Genomic DNA, 27,145 nt, shown 5'->3' with positions numbered 1-27,145 from the left:
GCGGATGCGGGGTGTAATGAGAGGGCCCTCATCGACCATTACCGGTGTAGCCTACGAGAGGACGTTCGACGTGAGCTGGCCTGCAGGGACACCAACCTATCCTTCGACCAGTTGGTAGACATCTCCATCCGTCTCGACACCCTGCTGGCTACCCGCGGGACGTCCCAGTGGGGGTCGTCCATTCCACCCCTCCAGCACCTCCGAGCCGATTCCCATGGAGCTCGGGGGTGCTGGTGCTAGAGAGAGGAGGAGAGAGAACCCGAGGGGGGCCATCCCCTGCACCAACTGTGGCCGTGGAGGACACACCGCGGCCAGGTGCTGGGGAGGGTCTCCTGGGAGAGGGGACAACAGGTCACGCACTGGGGAGTCATTTCAGGTGAGTAGGCGCCCCACTTACACAGAGCTCTCTGTTGGTCACATGAGTATACCTGTGAGATTTCCACAGGTGGCACCTCATTCCCAGCATAAGGCGCTAGTAGATTCAGGCGCAGCTGGGAATTTTGTTGATCATGCATTTTGTTATAAGTTAGGAATTCCCCTTCGGCCGGTAGAAGCCCCCTTTCCTGTTCACGCCCTAGACAGCCGGCCGTTGGGGTCGGGGCTGATCAGAGAAGTCACAGCACCACTTTAGATGACGACGCAGGGGGGTCATGAGGAGACCATTCAGTTTTATCTGATTGACTCTCCTGCGTATCCCGTGGTGCTGGGGCTTCCCTGGTTAAGCACCCATGATCCTACCATTGCGTGGCAACAGAGGGCTCTTATGGAGTGGTCTGCCCAGTGTGTAGGGAGATGTCTAGGTGTTTCCTTAGGGGCGACCTCGGTAGAGAGTCCGAACCAAGTGCCCGCAATGCGCATTCCCCCTGAGTATGAGGATTTAGCACTTGTGTTCAGTAAAACGAGGGCTACACGGCTACCACCTCATAGACAGGGGGATTGTGCGATAGATCTCCAAACAGGAGCGGCACTTCCGCGGAGCCGTGTGTATCCACTGTCTCAAGAGGAGACAGCGGCTATGGAAACTTACATAGCCGAGTCCTTGGCACAGGGATACATACGGTCCTCCACTTCCCCGGTTTCCTCGAGTTTCTTCTTTGTGAAGAAGAAGGACGGGGGTTTGCGCCCGTGTATTGACTATCGTAGTCTCAATCAGATCACGGTTAAGTACAGTTACCCTCTTCCACTGATTGCGACTATGACAGAATCATTACGCGGGAGCGCAGTTCTTCACAAAGTTGGATCTCAGGAGCGCGTACAATCTGGTACGCATTAGGGAGGGGGATGAATGGAAGACCGCATTTAGCACCACCTCGGGTCATTACGAGTATCTCGTCATGCCATACGGGTTAATGAATGCTCCTTCAGTCTTCCAATCCTTTGTTGACGAGATTTTCCGGGACATGCATGGGCAGGGTGTGGTAGTATACATCGACGACATCCTAGTGTACTCTTCCACACGAGCCGAGCATGTAGCCCTGGTGCGCCGAGTGTTGAGAAGACTGTTGGAGCATGACTTGTATGTCAAGGCAGAGAAATGCCTGTTCTTCCAGGAGTCCGTCTCCTTTTTGGGTTATCGGTTGTCCGCGTCTGGTGTGGAGATAGAGGTAGACCGTGTGTCGGCCGTGCGTAATTGGCAAACTCCAACCACTGTCAAAGAGGGGCAGCAGTTCTTGGGTTTTGCTAATTACTACCGGAGGTTTATCCGGGGCTTTGGACAGGTTGCAGCTCCCATTACGTCCTTGCTAAAGGGGGGTCCGGTTCGGTTGCAGTGGTCAGCTGAGGCGGACAGGGCATTTGCCAAGCTGAAGAACCTGTTCACCTCGGCCCCGGTGCTCGCGCATCCGGATCCCTCTTTACCATTCCAAGTAGAGGTAGACGCGTCCGAGGCCGGCATAGGGGCAGTCCTGTCACAACGGTCCGGCACGCCACCTAAGCTCCGCCCCTGTGCGTTCTACTCCAAGAAGCTCAGCTCGGCGGAGCGAAATTATGACGTTGGGGACAGGGAGCTGTTAGCTGTAGTCCAGGCCCTAAAGGTGTGGAGGCATTGGCTTGAGGGGGCTCAATGTTAGGCTATGGTTCAACCCAGCACTCAGAGAAACAAACACGACAAAGGGAGTGGAAGAAACAAAAATATTTAATAAAAGTTAAAATTGTCTTAGTCCAAAAACAACTGAAGTAAAGGAACAGAGTGGGCTAGTCGGCTCCGGAGGAAGGAGAGGCTGAGGCAGGCAGGCAGGCAGGCAGGCCGACAGGCAGGAAGGCAGGCAGGTTGGGAGGTATGTCCGAAACTAAAGACAAAACAAATGACAGGTTAAGGAGAGTGGAGAGCCAGGCTGAAGACAAAGACAAAATAACTTTACTGGTGAGCCAAGTTACCGCTCTGGTAAGAACAACGATCTGGCGCCGGTGGAGAGCCATGCCCCGGAATTAGTAGTGCAGGTTGATTAGAGAATAGGATGCAGCTGCGTAGGCAGGAATCACTGGAAACAACCCGCAGCTGCACAGGAGAGGCAGATCCTGAGCACGCCCCTGATCCACTCCAGACACACCCACATAAAGGGGACAAACACACATACAGATACAACAGACACAGAGGGGACAAAACAAGGAGGAAGGGAAACAGAAAAGGGAGAGACAAGCTGCCCACATAACAGTACCCCCCCCTCAATGGTCGCCACCTGGCGACCCACCAGGCCTGTCAGGGTTGTCGTGATGGAAGTCCGTGATCAACTGAGGATCCAACACAAAACGCTTAGGGACCCAAGACCTCTCCTCTGGTCCATAACCTTCCCAATCGACTAGGTATTGGAGACCCCTACCCCGCCTCCGAGAGTCAAGTAGCCTACTGACGGTGTAGGCCGGATGGTCGTCAATGAGACGAACAGGTGGAGGTGGAACAGCCGGCGGACACAAAAGGCTGGAGGACACAGGTTTCAGTTGGGAGACGTGGAAAGTAGGGTGTATCTTCATGGCTGAAGGCAACTTCAAACGAACCGCAGCGGGGTTAATGATGGACTCCACCACAAACGGACCCAGGTACCGAGGAGACAGCTTGCGTGATTTGGTACGAAGAGGTACGTTCTTAGACGACAGCCAAACCTCTTGACCAGGATGAAACACAGGTGCGGGAGTCCTGCTCCTATCCGCTGTCATCTTGTTCCTGTCGGTGGTCCGAAGCAACGCTTCCCGAGCGTCGCGCCACACTCTCTGGCAGCGGCGGAGGTTCTCCTGAACCGAAGGAACAGCCAATTCCTTCTCCTGAGCAGGAAACAGAGGGGGTTGATAACCCATGCTAACCTCGAAGGGTGAAAGACCAGTGGCAGAGGTGGTGAGGGAGTTGTGGGCGTACTCTATCCAAGGCAGATGTTTGGCCCAGGATGATGGATGTTGAGCAGCCACACAACGAAGGGTTGCTTCGAGGTCTTGATTGGCTCTTTCTGTTTGACCGTTGGTCTGGGGATGAAACCCTGAGGACAGACTAACGGAAGCACCCAAAGCAGAACAGAAAACCTTCCAAACACGGGAAGTAAACTGTGGGCCTCTATCAGATACGATGTCCACAGGTATTCCATGGGGACGGAATACATGTTGGACTAGGAGGTCCGCTGTCTCACTGGCAGACGGTAATTTTGGTAATGCTATATAGTGAACAGATTTAGAGAATCTGTCCACAATGGTAAGTATAGTATCATTACCTTCAGACTTGGGTAGGCCGGTGACAAAATCCATGGCTATGTGGGACCAGGGACGGCTGGGAACTGGGAGGGGTAGCAGCAGCCCCCGAAGGGGACTGATGGGAGGCTTTGCCCCGAGCACAGGTTGAACAGGCTGCCACAAAAGCCCGAACGTCAGTTTCCATTGAAGGCCACCAAAAATGTCTCCTAAGCAGCGTCAACGTCGTCTCATCCCAGGGTGACCAGCAAAACGGGAGGTGTGAATCCACTGCAACACCTGAGACCGGACCGTCTCGGGAACAAAGAGTAGGTTGGGAGGTCCATCACCCGGTCCCGGGTCCGTGGCAAGTGCAGTCTTCACAAGAGACTCGATCTCCCACTGAACAGCCGCCACGACGCATGAGGAAGGCAGGACTGCCTCAGGCTCGCTGGTCTCCGAAGGGTCAGCAAACTGGCGGGACAAAGCATCTGGTTTAACATTTCTTGACCCCCGGTCTGTATGTAAGAATAAAGTTAAACCTACTAAAAAACAGGGCCCATCTGGCTTGGCGTGAGTTGAGTCTCTTAGTGGCTTGGATGTAAGCCAAGTTCTTGTGGTCTGTCCAGACCACAAACGGCAGTTCAGCTCCATCCAGCCAGTGCCGCCATTCTTCCAGTGCTAGCTTGACCGCCAGCAGTTCTCGGTTTCCAACGTCGTAATTCCGTTCTGTGGGTGACAATTTTTTGGAGAAAAAAGCACAGGGGTGAAGCTTTTGGTCAGTGGGGAGCGCTGGGAGAGGACGGCTCCCACACCTGAGTCCGACGCGTCCACCTCCACAACAAACTGCAGAGAGGTATTGGGGTGTATCAACACAGGGGAGGTGGAAAACAGTTCCTTCAAAACCCCTACCGCCTGCTCCGCCTCAGGGGACCACAGAAAAGGGACTTTTGGGGATGTGAGTCTAGTAAGGGGTGCCACCACTTTACTAAAACCCTTAATGAACCTACGGTAGAAGTTAGCAAAGCCCAAAAATCGTTGAAGTTGCTTACGGGTGGTGGGTATGGGCCATTCCGTCACTGCCCGGATCTTCTCGGGGTCCGCCTTCACCTGCCCGCTCTCAATGATGAAACCAAGGAACGATGTAGACTGTTTGTGGAACTCACACTTCTCTGCTTTGACATACAGCTTGTTTTCCAAGAGCCGTTGAAGGACTTGACGGACGTGTGACTCATGCTCCTCGGGTGACTTGGAAAAAACAAGAATATCATCCAGGTATACAAAGACAAAACGGTTCAAAAAATCCCTAAGAACATCGTTCACCATGGCTTGGAAAACAGCAGGGGCGTTTGAGAGCCCAAAGGGCATGACCAAATACTCAAAATGTCCCAGTGGAGTGTTGAAAGCGGTTTTCCACTCATCTCCCTTACGGATCCGGACAAGGTGATAAGCGTTCCTGAGGTCGAGCTTGGAGAAAACTGTGGCGCCATGCAGAGGTTCAAAAGCAGAGTTGATGAGTGGAAGGGGATACTTGTTTTTAACAGTTATGTTGTTTAAACCCCTGAAATCGATACAGGGGCGTAACGACTTGTCCTTCTTTTCCACGAAAAAGAAACCTGCACCCAAAGGAGACGACGAGGGACGGATTATGCCCGAGACCAGAGAATCACCAATGTACTGCTCCATTGCCTCTCTTTCCGGTCGGGACAGATTGTATAAGCGACTAGAGGGCAAGGGAGCACCAGGAAGCAGTTCAATAGGGCAATCATAAGGCCTATGTGGTGGTAGAGACAGAGCCTTGTCCTTACTGAAAACCTCCGCTAAGTCATGGTATTCTTTGGGGACAGATGACAGATCAAGAGGAGCTGAGGGATGAGTTGGGTTACACTTAGTGGGGGAACCGCTGACCTAAGGCACTCTGAATGGCAGTTAGTGCTCCAACTGAGAATGGTGTGACGTGTCCAATCAATTTGTGGGTTGTGAAGAGCCAACCAGGGGAAGCCAAGGATTAGGGAGGTAGCTGAGCCAGACATAACTCTTAGCTGAATGCTTTCACAATGATTGCCAGAAATCACTAGGGAAACGGGGGTGGTTTGATGAGTTATCTCCGCGAGGAGGCGCCCATCAAGGGCTGTGACCCGAATGGGGGTAGGTAGTGGCTCCATGGGGATACGAGCTTGTGTAACGAACTGGTGGCTAATAAAGTTGTCTTCTGCACCTGAGTCTATGAGAGCTGAGAGTGGCAGGGAATGACTCTGGAAACGTAAGGTTACAGGTACTTGTAATCGGGGAATGATGGGTTCAGGATCTAACTCTGGGCTCGCAAGTAGACCCACCGTTACGAGCGAGCCTTGTCTTTTGGCCGCTTAGGGCATGTAGCCAGAATGTGTGTGGCGTCTCCACAGTACAGGCACTCACCCGCCTGGAGGCGCCGTTGCCGTTCTGCTGGAGGTAGTCGAGCTCGACCCACTTGCATAGGTTCCTCCTCTGTGCTCGGGATGGAATCAGGAATAAGAAGCTGCCGGCTCCGGGGAGGCGAGACTCGAGTGGTTGAAGGCTGGGGAACTCGTCCTCCTAGATGCGGCCGACCGCCTCTCTCCCGACGCCTCTCCCGCAACCGGTTGTCTAGCTTAATGGACAGGGAAACGAGAGAATGTAAATCATGTGGCTCGTCACGAGCAGCCAGTTCATCCTTAATGGCTTCATTCAAACCGTTTAGAAATGCTCCTTGAAGTGCCACATTGTTCCACTTGGAGTCCGCTGCCAAAGTCCAGAACTCAATAGAGTACTCAGCCACACTGTTAGAACCCTGCCTCAAATTAAAAAGTATCTTGGAGGAATTACCCACATGGTCAGGATGGTCAAAAACAGTCCTCAATTTAGCAGAAAAATCAGCGAAAGTCAATCCAGTCAAAGTTTGATTTGAGCACACAGCCTCAGCCCAAACCAGAGCTCTCCCTCTTAACAGCCCCAGAACATAATGTACCTTAGAGGAATCAGTAGAAAATGACAGTGGTCTCTGCCGAAAAATCAAGTCACACTGAAGCAAAAATCCCCGGCACTTGTCCAATTCTCCATTGAACGGTTCAGGCGACGTGACAGGGGGTTCCCGATGGAACGAAGCCTGCATCATGTCCGAGGAACCAACTTGGGGTGCATCAAACTGGGGGTCAGAGAGAGATGGAGAACTGATAACAGACAATTTAGAGACTTGTGTAGTTAACTGAGTCACCTGGTTCAGCAGTTGATGATTATTTTCCAAAAGAGTCCGAATCAGTTGGTCATGCTGTCCTAGCAACGTTCCTTGAGCCTGGATAGCTTGTTGGAAGCTGTCTTCGTTTGCCCCGTGCTGTCTCTCTGTTGGGTCCATGGCCAGATCGTTCTGTTAGGCTATGGTTCAACCCAGCACTCAGAGAAACAAACACGACAAAGGGAGTGGAAGAAACAAAAATATTTAATAAAAGTTAAAATTGTCTTAGTCCAAAAACAACTGAAGTAAAGGAACAGAGTGGGCTAGTCGGCTCCGGAGGAAGGAGAGGCTGAGGCAGGCAGGCAGGCAGGCAGGCCGACAGGCAGGAAGGCAGGCAGGTTGGGAGGTATGTCCGAAACTAAAGACAAAACAAATGACAGGTTAAGGAGAGTGGAGAGCCAGGCTGAAGACAAAGACAAAATAACTTTACTGGTGAGCCAAGTTACCGCTCTGGTAAGAACAACGATCTGGCGCCGGTGGAGAGCCATGCCCCGGAATTAGTAGTGCAGGTTGATTAGAGAATAGGATGCAGCTGCGTAGGCAGGAATCACTGGAAACAACCCGCAGCTGCACAGGAGAGGCAGATCCTGAGCACGCCCCCTGATCCACTCCAGACACACCCACATAAAGGGGACAAACACACATACAGATACAACAGACACAGAGGGGACAAAACAAGGAGGAAGGGAAACAGAAAAGGGAGAGACAAGCTGCCCACATAACACTCAACACCCTTTCCTCATTCTGACTGATCACCGTAACCTGGAGTACATCAGGGCAGCTAGGAGATTGAATCCTCGTCAGGCTAGGTGGAACATGTTCCTGACCCGGTTTGTTTTTAAGATCACATACATCCCAGGGTCCCAGAACGGTAAGGCAGACGCCCTGTCCCGGCGGTATGACACAGAGGAGAGGTCCATTGAGCCTACTTCCATACTGCCGGAGTCTTGTTTGGTGGCTCCGGTGGTGTGGGAGGTCGATGCGGAAATCGAGCGGGCACTGCGTACCGACCCTACTCCCCCCGAGTGTCCTGTGGGACGGACGTACGTCCCGCTCGAGGTTCGTGATCGTCTGATTTATTGGGCTCATACATCACCCTCCTCTGGACATCCAGGTATTGGCCGAACAGTGCACTGCCTTAGCGTGAAATATTGGTGGCCAACGTTAGCTAGGGATGTGAGGGTTTATGTCTCCTCCTGCTCGGTGTGCGCCCAGTGTAAGGCGCCTAGACATTTGCCCAGGGGTAAGTTACATCCCCTGCCCGTTCCACAACGACCATGGTCCCACCTATCGGTGGATTTTGTGACCGACCTACCCCCTCCCAGGGGAATACCACCATTTTGGTCGTTGTGGATCGGTTTTCCAAGGCCTGTCGTCTCCTCCCAATGCCGGGTCTCCCTACTGCCCTACAGACCGCTGAGGCCCTATTTACCCATGTGTTCCGGCACTATGGGGTCCCCGAGGATATTGTGTCTGACCGAGGTCCCCAGTTCACCTCCAGAGTTTGGGGGGCGTTCATGGAACGCTTGGGGGTCTCGGTAAGCCTTACCTCGGGGTACCACCCAGAGAGCAATGGGCAGGTTGAACGTGTCAACCAGGATGTGAGTAGGTTTCTGAGGTCCTATTGCCGGGACCGGCCGGAGGAGTGGTCTAGGTTCATCCCCTGGGCAGAGATGGCCCAGAACTCTCTCCGCCACTCCTCCACCAATTTAACACCTTTCCAGTGTGTTTTAGGTTATCAGCCGGTCCTGGCACCATGGCACGAGAGCCAGATCGAGGCCCCTGCGGTGGACCGAGTGGATTCGGCGCTCGGAGGAGACGTGGGACGCTGCCCATGTCCATCTGCAGCGTGCCATCCGTCAACAAAAGGCGGCGCCGATCGCCACCGCAGTGAGGGACCGGTGTACGCACCGGGAGATCGAGTCTGGCTCTCGACTCGAAACCTGCCCCTCCGCCTGCCCTGCCGGAAGCTGGGTCGGCGGTTTGTGGGGCCCTTTAAAGTCCTGAGAAGGTTGAACGAGGTGTGTTACAGGTTACAACTGCCTATTGAGTACAATAATATTAACCCCTCGTTCCATGTGTCTCTTCTCAGGCCGGTGGTAGCTGGCCCACTCCAAGAAGATGAGATAGGAGAGACCCCTCCGCCCCCTTTGGACATCGAGGGGGCCCCGGCGTACAGGGTCCGGACCATTATGGACTCGAGGCGCCGGATGAGTGGTCTCCAGTATCTCGTGGAGTGGGAGGGGTACGGTCCGGAGGAACGGTGCTGGGTGCCTAGGAGGGACATCCTAGATCCGTCCCTCCTGACTGAGTTCCACCGTGGGCATCCCACGCGCCCGGGTCCGCGTCCTCCTGGCCGTCCCTGAGGCCGGGGTCGGCGCACAGCTGGAGCCGCGCGTCAAGGGGGGGGTACTGTCACGGATTCTGCCGAGACTGCTCCTCCTCCTGGTTCGGGCAGGCTTCGGCGTTCGCCGTCCCCGGAGTACTAGCTGCCACCGCTCCATGTTTCTTGGTGTGATTGCTTTCGTCTGTCTTTTACACCCGTGTCCGTTTGTGTGCTGATTACTTGTCCTATAAGTTCCTTGTTTTGCTTAGGTTAGATTGTGTGTTGTTTTTCGCCTGTCCGTTGTGCTGCGTGTTTTGTACCCGTTTTCTTGTTTATTTGTTTTACGCACAGTTTGCGTATTTGCTCGCCTCTGTTTATTGTTGAGGCCGTTCTCTGTATTTTTGCCTATTGGTAAACTTCAGTAAACTTTGTTGGACTAGCTTCGGTGTTCTGCGCCTGACTTCCACACACCTTACACCTCAGCCCTTGACAATGTGCGGGGGGGGCACCGGTTAGTCGAGGTAATTGCGGTAATATGTACATGGGGGTAGAGTTAAAGTGTTTCTCTTTGTAAGAAAACATTATAGTATAGGACTATACCATATCTGAGCCATGTTTACATATTGATTTCACACACACAATACACTTTATGTTAGTGTTGGTGAGTAATCGTGTCCTAAGTGTTGTTACTCCTGATAGTGCTCTTGTGATGGAGTCCAGTGGCGGTCGGTGCCGTTTAAGATGAGGGAAGACTATTCCTTTTTTTCTGTCATGTGACTCGTGATCATGGATTCAGGAACACCAGCCCTTTGGATTTTCTTAAATAAACTAAAAACTAACAAGAGTAACTGTTGGCTTTGAATTTTCCCACTGTACCGAAACGTGACCCCAAAAACCGTAATACGTACAGACCCGTGGGTTTGGTGAACCGTTACACCCCTACATTTACAGTGGGGAAAAAAAGTATTTAGTCAGCCACCAATTGTGCAAGTTCTCCCACTTAAAAAGATGAGAGAGGCCTGTAATTTTCATCATAGGTACACGTCAACTATGACAGACAAAAATAGAAAAAAAAATCCAGAAAATCACATTGTAGGATTTTTAATGAATTTATTGGCATATGATGGTGGAAAATAAGTATTTGGTCAATAACAAAAGTTTCTCAATACTTTGTTATATACCCTTTGTTGGCAATGACACAGGTCAAACGTTTTCTGTAAGTCTTCACAAGGTTTTCACACACTGTTGCTGGTATTTTGGCCCATTCCTCCATGCAGATCTCCTCTAGAGCAGTGATGTTTTGGGGCTGTCGCTGGGCAACACAGACTTTCAACTCCCCTCCAAATATTTTCTATGGGGTTGAGATCTGGAGACTGGCTAGGCCACTCCAGGACCTTGAAATGCTTCTTACGAAGCCACTCCTTCGTTGCCCGGGCGGTGTGTTTGGGATCATTGTCATGCTGAAAGACCCAGCCACGTTTCATCTTCAATGCCCTTGCTGATGGAAGGAGGGTTTCACTCAAAATCTCACGATACATGGCCCCATTCATTCTTTCCTTTACACGGATCAGTCGTCCTGGTCCCTTTGCAGAAAAACAGCCCCAAAGCATGATGTTTCCAACCCCATGCTTCACAGTAGGTATGGTGTTCTTTGGATGCAACTCAGCATTCTTTGTCCTCCAAACATGACGAGTTGAGTTTTTACCAAAAAGTTATATTTTGGTTTCATCTGACCATATGACATTCTCCCAATCCTCTTCTGGATCATCCAAATGCACTTCAGACGGGCCTGGACATGTACTGGCTTAAGCAGGGGGACACGTCTCGCACTGCAGGATTTGAGTCCCTGGCGGCGTAGTGTGTTACTGATGGTTGGCTTTGTTACTTTGGTCCCAGCTCTCAGCAGGTCATTCACTAGGTCCCCCCGTGTGGTTCTGGGATTTTTGCTCACCGTTCTTGTGATCATTTTGACCCCACGGGGTGAGATCTTGCATGGAGCCCCAGATCGAGGGAGATTATCAGTGGTCTTGTATGTCTTCCATTTCCTAATAATTGCTCCCACAGTTGATTTCTTCAAACCAAGCTGCTTACCTGTTGCAGATTCAGTCTTCCCAGCCTGGTGCAGGTCTACAATTTTGTTTTTGGTGTCCTTTGACAGCTCTTTGGTCTTGGCCATTGTGAAGTTTGGAGTGTGACTGTTTGAGGTTGTGGACAGGTGTCTTTTATACTGATAACAAGTTCAAACAGGTGCCATTAATACAGGTAACGAGTGGAGGACAGAGGAGCCTCTTAAAGAAGAAGTTACAGGTCTGTGAGAGCCAGAAATCTTGCTTGTTTGTAGGTGACCAAATACTTATTTTCCACCATAATTTGCAAATAAATTCATTAAAAATCCTACAATGGGATTTTCTGGATTTTTTTTTCTCAATTTGTCTGTCATAGTTGACGTGTACCTATGATGAAAATTACAGGCCTCTCTCATCTTTTTAAGTGGGAGAACATGCACAATTGGGGGCTGACTAAATACTTTTTTGCCCCACTGTAAGTGTGTTAACCCTCGCAAGGCCAGCAACTCAGGTAACTACCTACATGCCCCTACCCAGGGGCCGGTTGCACCAGTTGGGGGGTAAAAAAGTTGGTCTTAAATGCTAGTTCAGGCGTAGCTACGTCCAACTTTGGGATCAGAATTGACACCTATTGCATCAACCAGAAATAAGACTAGTTGTAGCTAAATCCGGCGTTAGCAACGCGCGTTCATGAGATTTGATGCTTCATAATGATGGTTGCTAGGCAGCCCCCGTTACTAGGCTGTTACCATCCTCGTGCATCCTAAGCTGTGTCCTCGGAGCGTGTGTAGACCAGCTGGCTGGAGTGTTTACGGACATATTCAATCTCTCCCTATCCCAGTCTGTTGTCCCTACATGCTTGAAAATGCACACCTTTGTTCCTGTACCTAAGAAAGCGAAGGTAACTGAACTAAAACGACTTCTGCCATCATGAAGTGCAATGAGAGGCTAGTTAAGGATCATATCACCTCCACCTTACCCAACACCATAGACCCACTACAATTTGCATACCGCCCCAACAGATCCACGGACGACGCAATCGCCATCGCACTGCACACTGCCCTATCCCACCTGGACAAGAGGAATACCTATGTAAGAATACTGTTCATCGACTACAGCTCAGCCTTCAATGCCATAGTACCCTCCAAGCTCATCACAAAGCTCCGGGCTCTGGGTCTGAACCCCTCCCTGTGCAACTGGGTCCTTTAATATTTTAATAATGTTGACATACTGTTTTACCACTTTAGATGTATATACTGTATTCTAGTCATGGCTCATCCTATATAACTACTGCTGTACACACCTTTTCTATTCATATACTGTCCATAATCACCATTTTTATTTATATACAGTACCAGTTAAAAGTTTGGACACACCTACTCATTCCAGGGTTTGTCTTTATTTTTTACTATTTTCTACATTGTAGAATAATAGTGAAGACATCAAAACTATGAAATAACACATATGGAATCATGTAGTAACCAAAAAAAGTGTTATATTTTAGATTCTTCAAAGTAGCCACCCTTTGCCTTGACGACAGCATTACACACTCTTGGCATTCTCTCACCAGCAAAGCACCCCCACACCATCACACCTCCTCCTCCATGCTTCACGGTGGGAAACACATGCGGAGATCATCCGTTCACCTACTCTGCGTCTCACAAAGACACGGCACTTGGAACCAAAAATCTCATATTTGGACTCATCAAACCAAAGGACAGATTTCCACCGGTCTAATGTCCATTGCTCTTGTTTCTTGGGCCAAGCAAGTCTCTTCTTCTTATTGGTGTCCTTTAGTATTGATTTCTTTGCAGCAATTTGACCATGAAGGCCTGATTCACGCAGTCTCCTCTGAACAGTTGATGTTGTGATGTCTCTGTGACTTGAACTCTGTGAAGCATTTATTTGGGCTGCAATTTCTGAGGCTGGTAACTCTAATTAACTTATCCTCTGCAGCAGAGGTAACTCTGGGTCTTCCTTTCCTGTGGCAGTCCTCATGAGAGCCAGTTTCACCATAGTGCTTGATGGTTTTTGCAACTGCACTTGAAGAAACTTTCAAATAATGCCCATTTGTGGGGAAAAACTAATTCTGATTGGGTGGGCCTGGCTCCCCAGTGGGTGGGTCTGGCTCCCAAGTGGGTGGGCCTATGACTGCGCCCCTGCCCAGTCATGTGAAATCCATAGATTAGGGCCTAATCAATGTATTTCAATTGACTGATTTCCATATATGAACTGTAACTCAGTAAAATTGTTGAAATTGTTGCGTTTATATTTTTGTTTAGTGTAGAAGTAGCAGGCAAGGTGATTCCATCTCACAGCTGCTATTTTTATTGTCTATGGAGCCCCTGGCCCAGGCAATTCAACAATCAAAAGAAATTACACCAATATCTCTAAATTCTACAGATCACGTCATCTCATTATATACGCTGATGATATCTTACTTTATCTAGACAATGTATCTCAATCCCTCCCAAACGCTTTGAAGATCATAGACAAATTCAGCTCCATCTCAAATTATAAAATAAATCGAACCAAATCAACCCTACTCCCCCTCAAGAACTCGACTGAGGACCCCATCTCTACTTCCCAATCGTTCCCATTTTAAATATATTTCCTTCTTTAAATAAAACCATTGCAAAAAAAAACTTCAAGAGAACGCTCAAATCAATTCAATCAGACCTCAGTAGATGGACTAACATTCCAGTAGCTCTAACCGGCAGAATTACTATTGTGAAAATGAATATATTGCATCGGTTGAATTTCGTGAGCTCAATGCTTCCTATGTATCCCCCTTCCGGCTATTGGGATAAAATGGATATGGAAAGGTAAGAGATCCCAGATTAAATTAACACATTTACAGAGAGGGAAAGACGCTGGAGGGCTATCCGTTCCAAACTTCAAATTGTATTTCCAAGCACTAGCATTTCGCCCAATTATAAATTGGATTAGACATGACTCTTCTGCACCCTTAGCTGAGAATAGAGAGAGATATGGTGGCTCCCATTGCCCTGAAAGAAGTGCTGTTCATCATAAACTACGCTTTGGCCATATTATTGCTCACGCAATTTAAAAATTTGCCGCAACATTTTAAAACTATGCAACTGGGAAACGAAGTGGCATGCCCAGACTCCAATGGTCCACATGTGGTATCCGTACTCTTGGCGATATCATGGATAGTAATGGTTTGAGGACGTTCCGAGATCTGAAAGTAGAATTTATATTACCAGGTAACTCTTTATTTCTTTATCTCCAGCTATACTGGCTTATGGAGTTCCATGAGAAACTCAGCTGTCCAACCATCCAATGATGTTTTTTTTTAAACAGATTATCTGGTCTCCCGAAAGGACTAATTTCTGTCAAATATAAACAACCATTGGAAAGCTCATACTCTGAGCTTAACCATAAAAAAAAAAAAAAAAAAGTATGGCCCACAGATCTAAATATAACTGAATCATCCTTTAACTGGGGGGTGATTGTGGGGGAATGTAAAGGGGAGACTCAAGGGGATGGATGTGTGGGAGGAAGGGGGACTGATGAGCCACCCTCGACTGCTGGGTGGGACGGAAAGGGGTGGCAGGCAGGCATGGGGGTGGAGGGTTATTACAAGTTATTTAAAAAAAGTTAGGACAAAACAAAAAACTGTTTATTATCCTTTATCTTTATGCTAATTCTCTGATTTTTTTCTATTCTGTTCTTCTTTCGAGTGGTAGCCCACAGGTACAAGAAAGTGTGAAAATATGAAATGCGAATATGATAACTAAATATATACATGAATATATCTGAATTAATGACTGAATGTTATAGCCATGCCTGTAACCCCCTTTTGACAAAATGACAAACTAAATAAAAGTTAGTCACAATTTTATTTTTATTTTTTATAAAATGTACAACATTCAAACATACAACATACAAATAAAATAAAAGTGTTGTGTCGAGTCAAATGTTGCTAGTCATTGCTGTAACAAAGGAGTCCGCTCATACTGAACCTTTGATCATAAGTTTTATTCATATCACAAGATTTCAGCATGAGGTTACAGACCCTGCCGGGCTGGAGAACAGTGTCCAAAGATAATGTCTGTTCTAACCCCCTCTGCCTCCAGCCTATACTTATAAAGAATGCAAAAATATGGGTTGCTCCCTCTGCTGTCCAATCACCTGTCTCCCCTGGGGCGTCACCCTACAAATGGCTACTTTTGAACTAAAATAAACATCCTTTCAGGTTCCACTTAAAACCATTAACAAAGTCATAATCTTAATACACTACAAAAGCATACAATACTACAAGCAATTTAAGAACGAACACATTCCATTAACAACTTTAAACTGCCCTGGAGGCACCAGAGCATCAAGGTGCAGAGAGCTCTGCAGATCATTCCACCACACACGAGGCGCAAAAAAATGCAGATTTACCTAATTCTGTAGAGATCAACGGGACCTTTAGACTTAACCATCCCTGTGATCGTCTGTAATTTAACAATGAAGACAGGTATTTGCACAAGAGGGCTTTCTAAACAAAATTGTCGACTGAATGATTTGTGTTCTGCTATTTAACGAAAGGTACGCCATATTCCTATAAAGGAAGCCCATTTTAATTCTTAACTAACTCATCAATATGCTTTTTGAAAGTGAGCTTTTTGTCAATGCAGATACCCAGATATTTATAAGCGGGGACACAATCAATGTGGGCACCATCCAATGTGCATATGGATACATTTTTAAGTGATTTGTAAAATAACATATACTTAGTTTTAAACTGCATTAAGTACGAATTTCAGTTCAACAAAGGCTGTCTGCAAAGCAACAAATTACTTTTGTCAAAACACAAAGTAGATGTCCTAACTGACTTGTCAAAACATATATACATAGTAAAAAGTACTGGGCCCAAAGCAACCCTTGGGGGACACCTTCAGTAATACCAAGGAAACCTGACTCAACACCCTCAGAAGAGACACATTGTGTCCTGTCTTTCTGGTAGTTTTCAAACCAAATGCAAGCTGCCTGACCCAGGCCAATTTCAGGCAGTCTACGAATTAATAACGAACGGTCAACAGTGTATGCTGACTTTTGTACATTCATTTATTATACATTTGTATTTTATTTTTTGCAATGTCATTTATCAACAAAGAAACAGCCGATATAGTGATATGACCTGGCTTGAAACCAGACTGATGGACACTTAGAATACATTTTGAAGCTAGAAAATATGTAAGCTGAGTGTTGATTAAAGATTCTAAAATGGTCGCTAGGCAAGACAGTTTAGAGTTCAGGCGATAATTATTCATGTCAGAGGTGTCACCACCTTTGTGGAGAGGGCGCAGACTCTAGGGATAGCACCCAAGATCATTGTCAGGTTAAAAATGTGTCAATGATTCCACAATTAGGGGAGCAGAAAGCTGCAGCAAGAAAGGATCAACCAAGTCAGCCCCAATGTATTTTTTTTTTTTTTTACATCAATCTTAAGCAGGGTCTCTAGCACATCACAAGTAGAGTTGTTGAAATGAAAACAAAGATTCACCAGAAGTTAACAGATCTTCCATTGAGCCAACTAGAAGCTGGGAGGAGGGAAGAGCTTCCATCGAGCCAACTAGAGGCTAGGAGAGGGAAGAGCTTCCATTGAGCCAACTAGAAGCTGGGAGGAGGGAAGAGCTTCCATCGAGCCAACTAGAGGCTAGGAGAGGGAAGAGCTTCCATTGAGCCAACTAGAAGCTGGGAGGAGGGAAGAGCTTCCATCGAGCCAACTAGAGGCTAGGAGAGGGAAGAGCTTCCATCGAGCCAACTAGAAGCTAGGAGGAGGGAAGAGCTTCCATCGAGCCAACTAGAGGCTAGGAGAGGGAAGAGCTTCCATCGAGCCAACTAGAAGCTAGGAGGAGGGAAGAGCTTCCATCGAGCAAACTAGAGTCTGGGAGAAGGAAGAGCTTCCATCGAGCCAACTAGAGTCTGGGAGGAGGGAAGAGTTTCCATCGAGCCAACTAGAGGCTAGGAGAAGGAAGAGCAGTCGATTGACTGACCAGGGTCAATTAAACCACCATTTCTTTCAAATAAAAGACCTGCAGAGATACATTTTTTATTAAAGCATCACTTATCTAATTTTTCTCAGCAACAATGCTATACCCTAACACAACTTGCTTAGGCAGGGAGGGAGATTAATTTCCACGCTTCAGTGCATTAACGCTTCGATCACACCAACAGCGTCATTTCATTTTGGTACACCAGAAGTACATTAATTTCCAATGGAACGCTGCGTTTGCCTTGCAGCATTGCATTGCAGAGGCAATTATGTGTGGTGCATACGTTGGATTTATGGAACGTAGGCGTCAAACTGTATATACACGTAGACGGCTTGACAGAAACGGTAGCAGAAGGTGAATGCTGAACTTTTGTTGCACACATATCTAGATGATGCTGCGTACCATTTTGCACAATGACGCTGTTGGTGTGATCAAGGCGTAACTGTTTGCGAAAAAAAAAACGTTGACGGATCCCCAGCAGAGTGAGATAGAACTTTGAAAGTAGCATGATTTTAGCTTGCTAGTAGCATGTTGATGAGAGGTGTGTTTGGTTGTTTCCAGCTGGTGGAGGTAAAGGGCCCTAGCGACAAACTGTCCCAGAAGCAGCAGATCTGTCTGGATAAACTGGAGGTGTGGAGGTGTGGAGGTGTGGAGGTGTGTCACGTGGCAGTGACCGGGGGTGCCAGAGGGGGGGTTCGGCTGTAATAAGAAGACACTCTTCACACTACTGAACTGAGCCGCTGAGCTGTACACTGTGACTATGCATCCCATTGTACCATTTATTCACTACTGAGCTGAGCTTTACTAGACTAGCCTGGAGGCCAGACGAGCTTCAGAGACTGGGAGCTGACGTAGAGGTGTGTCACGTCACTGCCATCGGGGCTGGAATAGAAATGATGAGCTTGGCAAACACCTGCCTTGACCTTTAACCGTCTCACTGAAGTACACTCTCAGGGCCACAATTTAATTAAACTGACTTTAAACAGTTAGCACTTTAGAGTTTGTTGCAGGACAGACCGGGAGAGAAACCCACGATGAGCTCAGTGTTTTCCCTATATTATTTTAGCAGCAGCACACCGAATTGAGGCTACTAATGTTTCGTTCACTCAGTGTAAATATATTTACTTATTTTTTTATTCTGCCGAGACGGTCTTTTAAGTTAAAACGTCGGACCGTCTGAGAAACCTCCAAGGTAACTAGCTAGCTAGCTTGTAATCCTGGAAGTGTAGCCAATCACAGGACGTTGGTGGCACCTTCATTGGGGAGGATGGGCTCGTGGTAACGGCTGGAGCGGAATAGTGGTATCAAATACAGCAGTCACATGGTTTCCATGTGTTTGATGCCATTCCATTCGCTCCATTCCAGACATTATTGTGAGCCGTCCTCCCCTCAGCAGCCTCCACTGGTAGACAACCATACTAAAGAATATCTGTACTACAACTGTTCTAACTCTGGTTGAATGTTAAAAGTATTTGAACTTTGTTTAGTGGCTGATGATGCCGGAAAAGGCTTTTTTTGACCTATTTAGTCAGCAATGAGTAGAATAATGCACTGCATGTACTTGCATTATACTTTTTTTTTTAAACATTACCCTGATACATTATCTGCTACAATGTATCACTCCATGATGCTGGGGAATGAAGGGAGACTCCTCATCCCTAGGTCTGCGTCTGACGTCAGGGCGTGAAAGAGAGAGAGGCGTGAGGCGAGGAAGAGGAGAAAGAGAGGAAGCTGCGATAAACATAGTCACAGAGTGAGTCTAAACTAGGACGATAAAGTGATCACGGTATCAATGCTCGAACAATGGATTTAGCAGATATGATTCTCGTCAAATTCCTCTGTTTCATCTATTTAATAAATTACACCCAAGGTGAGTGAGAGCGTTTGTATTTATTGTGTAGAGCGGAAGGAATAACGGTCAACATCCATGAAGGGAAGAGTATCCAAGACAGAGCTCAAGCGAATGGCTAGCTAAGAACGCTAACATAGCGGACCAAGGCCTGGTCGATGTGAAGATGTCGTTTGTCCTTTTGACAAACCACAAAGCTATATAGTTGTCGAAATATATTTAATTTTTTAGCTGGGCAAAGGCTAGTTTTTCTTTAAAACGACGATTTACCATGATGGTTATGAGAAGACTTACTAACGTTAGCTGGCTCGCAGAGGAGCCATTGTTATGAGAATATGAAGAATGATTTGGGCCATCTGATTTTTCTTACGATATTATGGAGTGTTTTCGGTCAATATTGTTAATGCACCACGTCAGTACTACATTTGCAATTATGGTCTGTCCCACTTTCTGTCAACGTTAGCTAGTTAGCCAGATAATTTAGCGTCAATTTAGCAGCAACAATTAACTAGCTGGCCATCTTGCTTGATAATTACCTAGCTAACTATGCCTGTTGACATCTTGTCATTTTTGCATTTTTGGGCCCAAAGTCAATGGATCTCTAGAGAGAGAACGAAGATCGAATACGTTAACTTGCTAGTTAGTTATGTGGTAGCTAGCAGCCTAGGCTATTTCCAGACTGAAGTAACAATGTAGCGAACAAGATATGTTGTAACTATTCTATGGACACAGTAGAAAGATACAATAATATTAAATCTATAGAGGCAACTCACTGTATGTTACTGTATGTTTTCAATGAGATGTTGTTCTTGTTGACACCCACTGCATCAGTTAGAATTCCCTCCATGCACTAATCAATCGAAGAAGTGATTTGAATGAGTGTTTCATGGTTCACGTAGGACTACCTCATTCATAGCCCAAGATGTATTCTTAAGGCGCCTACGGTTGCTCCTAAAGGTCCAAGGACCTTATTTGATATCTTCAGAGGTAGACTGGCGCTGGCAGACAAAACAGCCAAATACTCCATCTAAATGGGAATCGATTCCAAAATAGCGATACGGTTCTAGAAACATAAAGCCCTTTAATTTCATATCACATCAAAATAATTTCACAAATGCAAAATGTACACTTACTGTACACCAGTGGCGGCTGGTGGGAGGAGCTATAGGAGGACGGGCTCATTGTAATGGCTGAAATGGAATAGATGGAACGGTATCAAATATGGAAACCACGTTTGACTCGTTCCTTTAATTCAACTCCAGCCATTACAATGAGCCTGTCCTCCTATAGCTCCTCCCACCAGCCTCCACTGCTTTACACTTTTAACAGGCTTTATCATAGTTGCAGCAGACAGTATTTTTCTGTGACAACACGTTTCTGGCGGCCTTCTTCTGTTACACACGGGTGTTCGGAGCGTGCTAGATAGCTAATTACCACAGGCGTTGGGAGCATTCCAGATAATTATTGTATCTTTCTACTGTATCCATAGAATAGTTACAACATATCTTGTTCGCTACATTGTTACTTCAGTCTGGAAATACCAGAGGCTGCTAGCTACCACATAACTAAGTAGAAAGTTAACATATTAGCTGCAGCAGACAATATTTTTCGGTGACTTCTTTTGTTACACACAGGTGTTCAGAGCATGCTAGATGGCTAATTACCACAGGTGTTCGGCGCGTGCTAGATGGCCAATTACCACAGGTGTTCGGCGCGTGCTAGATGGCCAATTACCACAGGTGTTCGGCGCGTGCTAGATGGCCAATTACCACAGGTGTTCAGCGCGTGCTAGATGGCTAATTACCACAGGTGTTCGGCGCGTGCTAGATAGCTAATTACCACAGGTGTTCGGCGCGTGCCAGATGGCTAATTACCACAGGTGTTCGGCGCGTGCTAGATAGCTAATTACCGCAGGTGTTCGGCGCGTGCTAGATAGCTAATTACCACAGGTGTTCGGCGCGTGCTAGATAGCTAATTACCACAGGTGTTCGGCGCGTGCTAGATAGTTAATTACCACAGGTGGTGCCTCTGTCTGTCTTCCCTAAACACGTGCTGTAACATGGAGATAAGGCAGTGTGGGAACACTAACCCTATAAAGGTGTGTATCAATGTGACCTTTTATTTTTATTATTTGCTGATATGAAAGATGGCTTATCTTTCATATCAGTAAATAATAAAAGTCACATTGATACACACCTTTTATAGGGTTAGTGTTCCCCCACTGCCTTATCTCCATGTTACAGCATGAGTTTAGGGAAGACAGTGGCGCGACCATCTGTGCTAACTAGTAGGGATGTGCATCTTTTTCCTTTCAAGACAATTCAATACGTATATAGATATACATGTGCTCCGATACAATACAGGGACAATACGTTTTAGTTTGAAACGATTCAGTTTGATTAGCTGTATGGTATTTAGCCTACCTACCTGAATGACATCATAAGCTAAAACAGATAGCCTAGGACACTAGCTGGGAGAAGGCACAGGAATAACTCCAGCTCCTGTTAGTGACATCAGACCCAATAACACCTACTCCTGTTAGTGACATCAGACCCAATAACACCTACTCCTGTTAGTGACATCAGACCCAATAACACCTACTCCTGTTAGTGACATCAGACCCAATAACACCTACTCCTGTTAGTGACATCAGACCCAATAACACCTACTCCTGTTAGTGACATCAGACCCAATAACACCAGCTCCTGTTAGTGACATCAGACCTAATAACACCTACTCCTGTTAGTGACATCAGACCCAATAACACCTACTCCTGTTAGTGACATCAGACCCAATAACACCTACTCCTGTTAGTGACATCAGACCCAATAACACCTACTCCTGTTAGTGACATCAGACCCAATAACACCAGCTCCTGTTAGTGACATCAGACCCAATAACACCTACTCCTGTTAGTGACATCAGACCCAATAACACCTACTCCTGTTAGTGACATCAGACCCAATAACACCAGCTCCTGTTAGTGACATCAGACCCAATAACACCTACTCCTGTTAGTGACATCAGACCCAATAACACCAGCTCCTGTTAGTGACATCAGACCCAATAACACCAGCTCCTGTTAGTGACATCAGACCCAATAACACCTACTCCTGTTAGTGACATCAGACCCAATAACACCAGCTCCTGTTAGTGACATCAGACCCAATAACACCAGCTCCTGTTAGTGACATCAGACCCAATAACACCAGCTCCTGTTAGTGACATCAGACCCAATAACACCTACTCCTGTTAGTGACATCAGACCCAATAACACCAGCTCCTGTTAGTGACATCAGACCCAATAACACCAGCTCCTGTTAGTGACATCAGACCCAATAACACCTACTCCTGTTAGTGACATCAGACCCAATAACACCTACTCCTGTTAGTGACATCACACCCAATAACACCAGCTCCTGTTAGTGACATCAGACCCAATAACACCAGCTCCTGTTAGTGACATCAGACCCAATAACACCTACTCCTGTTAGTGACATCAGACCCAATAACACCAGCTCCTGTTAGTGACATCAGACCCAATAACACCAGCTCCTGTTAGTGACATCAGACCCAATAACACCAGCTCCTGTTAGTGACATCAGACCTGAGTTCAAATACTATTTTTTAAATATTTCAAATGCTTTGATTGTTTGCTATAGCCTGCCTGAGGTGGTAGTTTGACAGGGTTTGCCATTTTGGGACTGTTCTATTGGTCCATTAAAGCAGACAATCTCAACCAAGCACAGATAAAGTATTTGGAATGATTTCAAATAGTGTTTTGAAGCCAGGTCTGAGTGATACTGATTCAGTTATAATCCGTAAAGCCTTATGTCAAAGCCTTATTATGATATCCAGTTGATTTTATTTCTAGGGTTGAGAGATTGAGATTGCTGTGACTGTTTTGCCTCGCCGGGCCTTTTACGGATGTAGATATATAAAATGCTTAGATCATATTTCTATGGATGTAGACTAGGCTATACGCTCAGTGAACTACCACTCCTTTTGCTAATTTTAGTCATTGGGGAAGACGAAAAATGTGATATAATTGTATTTAATATTCAGTTTACACAGCCTGTGGTTTGAAGATGAGTACAGTGTGATTTTTCTTTTCTTTTTTCTTGTGGTCTAAGATCCTGTCTTGTCATCTTTACAGGTTACCATTATGGGAACCCCCTGAGCAAGTATGTGCGTCACTATGAAGGTCTGTCCTATGACTCCTACCAGATACACGACAAGCACCTGAGAGCCAAGAGGGGCCTCAACCACCAAGACAGGTTTCTCCATCTAGACTTCCATGCGCATGGAAGGTAGGTCTACGTGTCCCAGCATTTTTTTACTCTCTGTGTGTGTTTGTGATAGTTTACAGTGGGGAAAAAAAGTATTTAGTCAGCCACCAATTGTGCAAGTTCTCCAACTTAAAAAGATGAGAGAGGCCTGTAATTTTCATCATAGGTACACGTCAACTATGACAGACAAAATGAGAAAAATGTCTTCCATTTCCTAATAATTGCTCCCACAGTTGATTTCTTCAAACCAAGCTGCTTACCAATTGCAGATTCAGTCTTCCCAGCCTGGTGCAGGTCTACAATTTTGTTTCTGGTGTCCTTTGACAGCTCTTTGGTCTTGGCCATAGTGGAGTTTGGAGTGTGACTGTTTGAGGTTGTGGACAGGTGTCTTTTATACTGATAACAAGTTCAAAGAGGTGCCATTAATACAGGTAACGAATGGAGGACAGAGGAGCCTCTTAAAGAAGAAGTTACAGGTCTGTGAGAGCCAGAAATCTTGCTTGTTTGTAGGTGACCAAATACTTATTTTCCACCATAATTTGCAAATAAATTCATTAAAAATCCTACAATGTGATTTTCTGGATTTTCTTTCTCAATTTGTCTGTCATAGTTGACGTGTACCTATGATGACAATTACAGGCCTCTCTCATCTTTTTAAGTGGGAGAACTTGCACAATTGGTGGCTGACTAAATACTTTTTTCCCCCACTGTATGTTGTTAAATTCAAAGTAAATCTGCAGGTGTAAACCAAGTTCAAGGTTAATCTTGCTTTCAGTGTAAACTGAAAACGGCTAAAACCAGATATAAAGTATGCAGAAAAGATAAGAGCCAAACTAACAATCACCAAAATAAAAGTTACAGTCAAAGATAATTGGAAATTCCCAAAACAATGAATTTAGCCGTGTTGATTAGGACTGTTCCGATACCAGTATTGCAGTATTTTTTCCATGGCAAAAATGAAAACACGAAGCAGGAAATTGGCTTTAAAACTGCAACATTTTCTCTCAGCCGCATGGCAAACTGTGTAGAATTGTAGAAAATTGGCTTACATATTTTTTTTATATTTCTCTAAACCGCCAAGATGGGGGCCTCTGAAATTTTGCCGGGCTGACAGTGCCAATTGCCACGCCCACCACCTAAGGCCCTTTTTGATCCAGAAGAAACCCTGACTGAACATCGGCTTATTTGTAGTTCAAGATGAGTCTTGTTTCTCAATAACTGAACTGTGATGTTCTCAATAACATAGGCCTATTTGTTTTAATGAAAGTTCTTTAGCCTTGTTTTCATCTGATTTATTTAACACAGCCTAATTATTCATATACTGCACATTCTAAATTAGCCTTCCCAGGCTTTGTGGGAGAGCGTGGTTTAGCCTTCCCAGGCTTTGTGGGAGAGCGTGGTTTAGCCTTCCCAGGCTTTGTGGGAGAGCGTGGTTTAGCCTTCCCAGGCTTTGTGGGAGAGCGTGGTTTAGCCTTCCCAGGCTTTGTGGGAGAGCGTGGTTTAGCCTTCCCAGGCTTTGTGGGAGAGCGTGGTTTAGCCTTCCCAGGCTTTGTGGGAGAGCGTGGTTTAGCCTTCCCAGGCTTTGTGGGAGAGCGTGGTTTAGCCTTCCCAGGCTTTGTGGGAGAGCGTGGTTTAGCCTTCCCAGGCTTTGTGGGAGAGCGTGGTTTAGCCTTCCCAGGCTTTGTGGGAGAGTGTGGTTTAGCCTTCCCAGGCTTTGTGGGAGAGCGTGGTTTCTCCCAGGGCTGAGCTAGGGACCCAGTCGAGACCATCTGGCTGTTAGTCAGACCTGGGTCAAAATATTATTTGAAATAATTTCAAATACTTAATCTGTGCTTGATTGAGCTTGCTTGGCTTAATGGCTCATTAGAGAAGGCCCCAAACTGCAAACCCTGCCTATTTAGCTCTCCAAGCAGGCTAAAGCAAACGCTCTAAGTTTTTGAAAGACTTCAAATAGTATTTAAATCCAGGTCTGCTGCTTGGCAGGGAGGAGACTAGGCCTCTCTCATTCTGTCAGTGGCAAAGCCTGGTGCTCCTAGCCTCAGATGCTATTGCTTAATAGGGAAGGGAAGGAATAAGAAGCTGTGCAAACAAACAAATAGGAGAGCTGCTATGTCTGCAGCTGCTCTGAGAAGCAGGAGTCTCTAACAGAGGATTTATACTATACAAGCAGCACTCGCCCTTATGTGGGTGCTAGCCAGGTTGTGCTACGAATCAACAGCCATTGTCAGCCAGTCCAGTAAGGGGTTGGAAGCTATTGGTCTCCGACCACTCCGCTGGCGTCGCTCAACGGTCCCCCGACCACTCCGCTGGCGTCGCTCAACGGTCCCCCGACCACTCCGCTGGCGTCGCTCAACGGTCCCCCGACCACTCCGCTGGCGTCGCTCAACGGTCCCCCGACCACTCCGCTGGCGTCGCCAACGGTCCCCCCGACACTCCGCCGTCGCTCAACGGTCCCCGACCACTCGCTGCGTCCCAACGGTCCCCGACCCGCTGCGTCGCCAACGGTCCCCGAATCCGCTGGCGTCGCTCAACGGTCCCCCGACCACTCCGCTGGCGTCGCTCAACGGTCCCCCGACCACTCCGCTGGCGTCGCTCAACGGTCCCCCGACCACTCCGCTGGCGCCGCTCAACGGTCCCCTTCTCTTTTCCTTTTCATTGAAAGGCTTCCGATGTTTCACTGCATGATGCCGCTTCCTAGTATAAACAGGCGGTAAAGCTCAGAGTCCTGGCTTGGAATTTATTTAGCCTGGAACAAGATCTGTTTGTTTTGTCTTGCCAACTCCTATGGTCATTATTTAATTTTTTTAGAGGGTAGATCAGCATTAATACTGCAGATTGTGGCATCTATAAATGTAATTGTCTGCATAATTTTCAAACCCCCCCCCCCATATATATATTTTTGTAAATATACAGTGCCCTTCGGAAAGTATTCAGACCCCCAGACTTTTTCCACGTTTTGTTACGTTACAGCCTTATTCTAAAATGGATTAAATAAAACCTTTTCCTCGGCAATCTACACACAATACCCCATGATGACAAAGCGTTTTTAGAAACTTTTGCAAATGTATTAAAATACAGAAATACATTATTTACATAAGTATTCAGACCCTTTGCTATGCGTCTCAAAATACAACTTGATTGCTGTCCACCTGTGGTAAATTCAATTGATTGGACATGATTTGGAAAGGCACACACCTGTCTGTATAAGGTCCCACAGTTGACAGTGCATGTCAGAGCAAAAACCAAGCCATGAGGTCGAAGGAGTTATCCGAAGAGCTCCAAGACAGGATTGTGTCGAGGCACAGATCTGGGGAAGGGTACCAAAACATTTCTGCAGTATTGAAAGTCCCCAAGAACACAGTGGCCTCCATCATTCTTCATTGGAAGAAGTTTGGAACCACCAAGACTCTTCATAGAGCTGGCCGCCCGGCCAAACTAAGCAATCAGGGGAGAAGGGCCTTGGACAGTGAGGTGACCAAGAACATTTACATTTTACATTTGAGTCATTTAGCAGACGCTCTTATCCAGAGCGACTTACATTAGCAATTAGGGTTAAGTGCCTTGCTAAAGGGCACATCGACAGATTTTTCACCTAGTCGGCTCAGGGATTAGAACCAGCGACCTTTCGGTTACTGGCACAACGCTCTTACCCACTAAGCTACCTGCCGCCCCAAGTTGGTCAAGAACCTGATGGTCACTCTGACAG

The 27,145-nt window shown here is 46.9% G+C and overlaps 1 protein-coding gene across 1 annotated transcript in view; it reads left to right on the top strand.

Moving 5' to 3' along the window:
- Nucleotides 1-19,009: 19,009 nt before the first annotated feature.
- The window catches only part of LOC121568068 (disintegrin and metalloproteinase domain-containing protein 10), a 48,675-nt gene continuing 40,539 nt past the window's right edge, over nt 19,010-27,145 (top strand). Inside the window, exons 1-2 of the mRNA XM_041878638.1 lie at nt 19,010-19,171; nt 23,307-23,460. Coding sequence (XP_041734572.1) covers nt 19,105-19,171; nt 23,307-23,460 — 221 coding nt within the window. The 5' untranslated portion in view covers nt 19,010-19,104. The remainder of the gene's footprint in view (nt 19,172-23,306; nt 23,461-27,145) is intronic.

This window comes from Coregonus clupeaformis, unplaced genomic scaffold, assembly GCF_020615455.1.
Source record: "Coregonus clupeaformis isolate EN_2021a unplaced genomic scaffold, ASM2061545v1 scaf0614, whole genome shotgun sequence".
Taxonomy (NCBI): domain Eukaryota; kingdom Metazoa; phylum Chordata; class Actinopteri; order Salmoniformes; family Salmonidae; genus Coregonus; species Coregonus clupeaformis.
The sequence above is the reverse complement of the archived record's forward strand: the minus strand, read 5'-3'. Positions and strand labels throughout refer to the sequence as shown.